At 30.6% G+C, this 2,387-nt stretch overlaps 1 protein-coding gene across 1 annotated transcript in view; it reads right to left on the bottom strand.

Moving 5' to 3' along the window:
• The window catches only part of LOC106876499 (acetylcholine receptor subunit alpha-like 1), a 200,299-nt gene that overhangs the window by 72,739 nt on the left and 125,173 nt on the right, over window positions 1–2,387 (bottom strand). Inside the window, exon 2 of the mRNA XM_014925062.2 lies at window positions 439–483. Within this exon, the coding sequence (XP_014780548.1) occupies window positions 439–483 (45 nt within the window). The remainder of the gene's footprint in view (window positions 1–438; window positions 484–2,387) is intronic.

Here is a 2,387-nt window from a genome sequence, read left to right as displayed (position 1 = left end):
ATATATATATGCAGGTAGTCAATCCCGAGTAAATAGTAAATCCAACTCAGTGTTGTTTCCTGGAGTGGAATAGTTATAAAAAGGACACAAATGCGGTTTAAATTTTACTAGAACTGTTTTTGTATCATTATATTGTATCATTATTGTATCATTTTGTATCATTATATTATATTGTATCATTATATTGTATTTATAGATTGCATGATGCTTTTCGATCATATTGGTGGTTGCGTAGGTCATCAATATCTTGCCAGTTTATAACCGTTTAAAAGTTTTACCAGAAAATCGTAGATTTCTTTCTATGATGTAATATTGGAATACATCAATAAAATTCCACCGAAACAGGTCTAGTAAATTTTAAACCCATAAACGTTCTAAAATTTGCTGTTATATACATAGATATTTTCAGGAATAAAATCAACAACGTTTAGTACTCACATGTCTCAACCATACATTTGTAGTCATTATTTGATTTTTCTCGTCCTAGAAAACAAAGAAATAACAAATCAATAAATAAGTAAATAAATAAATAAATAAATAAATAAATAAAAGGAAATACTAAATAAACTTTGGAAATAAAATTATCAGAAAACGAAATTAAAGTTTTCATTTATTCAATTGGATTCATTTTAATACTGTAGCAGCCTTCGTTTTTTTTTTTATATCTAAAGGTGCTTTTCAGCTGATGCATACACGCTATTATCTATAGCTCTTTCTGCTTCGTGTTTCAACATTACAAAAGATAATCATTGCACTTTCTATCTCATTTTTTGAATTCGTATGAAGTCAACAGCATACAATTCGTGATGATAAGAATATGCTTGTAAAATTCATGGGATTGCTTTTGTCTCGTAGCAAACGCCCGCCATATTCACAGGAGATGTCGGTTCGAGCCAAACGAGTAATCTTCCACGCTTTCTATCCATATCTCTTTCGAGATCCACAGTTCCAGAAAATAATTATTTCACGTCCTCCCGAAAGTTTCTAAAAACTTAAGACGTCCACAGCACACAGCTATCACTGATCAGAATAAAGTTTCTAAAACTCATAGAAAAATTCCAAGGATTACTTTGCTTCAATGGTAGAACATCTGTCATGTATGCTAAGGAAATTGGGTTCTTGACTCACGGCACCTTATACATTGTTTTACGTTTTGTCTACTTCTGTATGAAGTATATTATTTATATTTAAAAACTACAAAAAAATAAAATAAATGACAACAACAACAAAAGAAAAAAGTAAAGATAAAAAGCAGGTTTCATGGTAGAATTAATATATATATATATGGTTAGCCATTTGTGTAATAGCTCAACTGGGAATTACAAGTAAGTTGTAATGTAAACTTAGTACTTCTCTACAGTCATGATTCACAAATGCACACACACACACACATATATGCATGAATATATGTGTATGTGTGTATATGTGTGTATGTTTGTGTGCATGTGTGCGTGTGTGTGTGTATGTGAATATATATATATATATATATATATATACTATATATCAGACACAATACATGTTTTTATATACTACTCATAGTTTCATATGTTGAGAAATACCTTAAACACATTCATCAGGCACAGGCCACATATTAAAACACACTAAAAATTGAATGAGAGAAGAAACGCGAAAGACTGAGAAGGAAGTATACAAATAACGTGCAAGGTTAAAGAACGGAAAGCGAAAAACGAAAAAGAAAAAAGAAAAAAGAAAAAAGTTTTAAAAATGTAAAAGAGTTATCGTCCTTAGACCTTAAATCATAAGGCTGGAAAGATATCAACAAGGTAAACAGGTAAAGGTGGAATTTTTCAATTCTTCAAAATGTATTTAGACATATGTTTACAACTGCTGAAAATTTCAGACCTAAAGTTCAGTAGAAATTTAGGGATCTTATGTCCCAAAAGGATCTGAGCTCTTTCAGCTCAACATAGCTTACATTTATGTGATCTATTAACATAATGTTTTAATTTTCAATTATTTCCCACTTAATATTTCCTATTCCATAAGTGGATAGCCAACTTAGTAGGAAGGAGGCTATGTGACTGGCATAAGGATGCCGAAAGGAAATTCATTACACCAGCCAAACATCATTTGGATTAGAAAATCAAGCATCTCCCTAAGAGATATGAAATAATCCGAAAGAAATCCGAAATTCGCCCTTTATATATGTTTATTGACATGCATACATATATATGTATATATAGGTGTGTATGAATACGCACACAAATATAATAATAATAATAACCTTTAGAAAGTGGCTGGCATAATAAAATAAGAGGTTCTTTACATATTCAAAACGTTTCCCATAAGCAAATTTAAAAGATACACACTGACACAAACACGCATACACATACAGACACACACTCATGTATACACACGCGCATATA

The sequence above is a fragment of the Octopus bimaculoides genome, chromosome 12 (assembly GCF_001194135.2).
Source record: "Octopus bimaculoides isolate UCB-OBI-ISO-001 chromosome 12, ASM119413v2, whole genome shotgun sequence".
NCBI lineage: Eukaryota > Metazoa > Mollusca > Cephalopoda > Octopoda > Octopodidae > Octopus > Octopus bimaculoides.
Note: the sequence above shows the minus strand (reverse complement) of the source record. Positions and strands in the feature narration are given on the sequence as shown.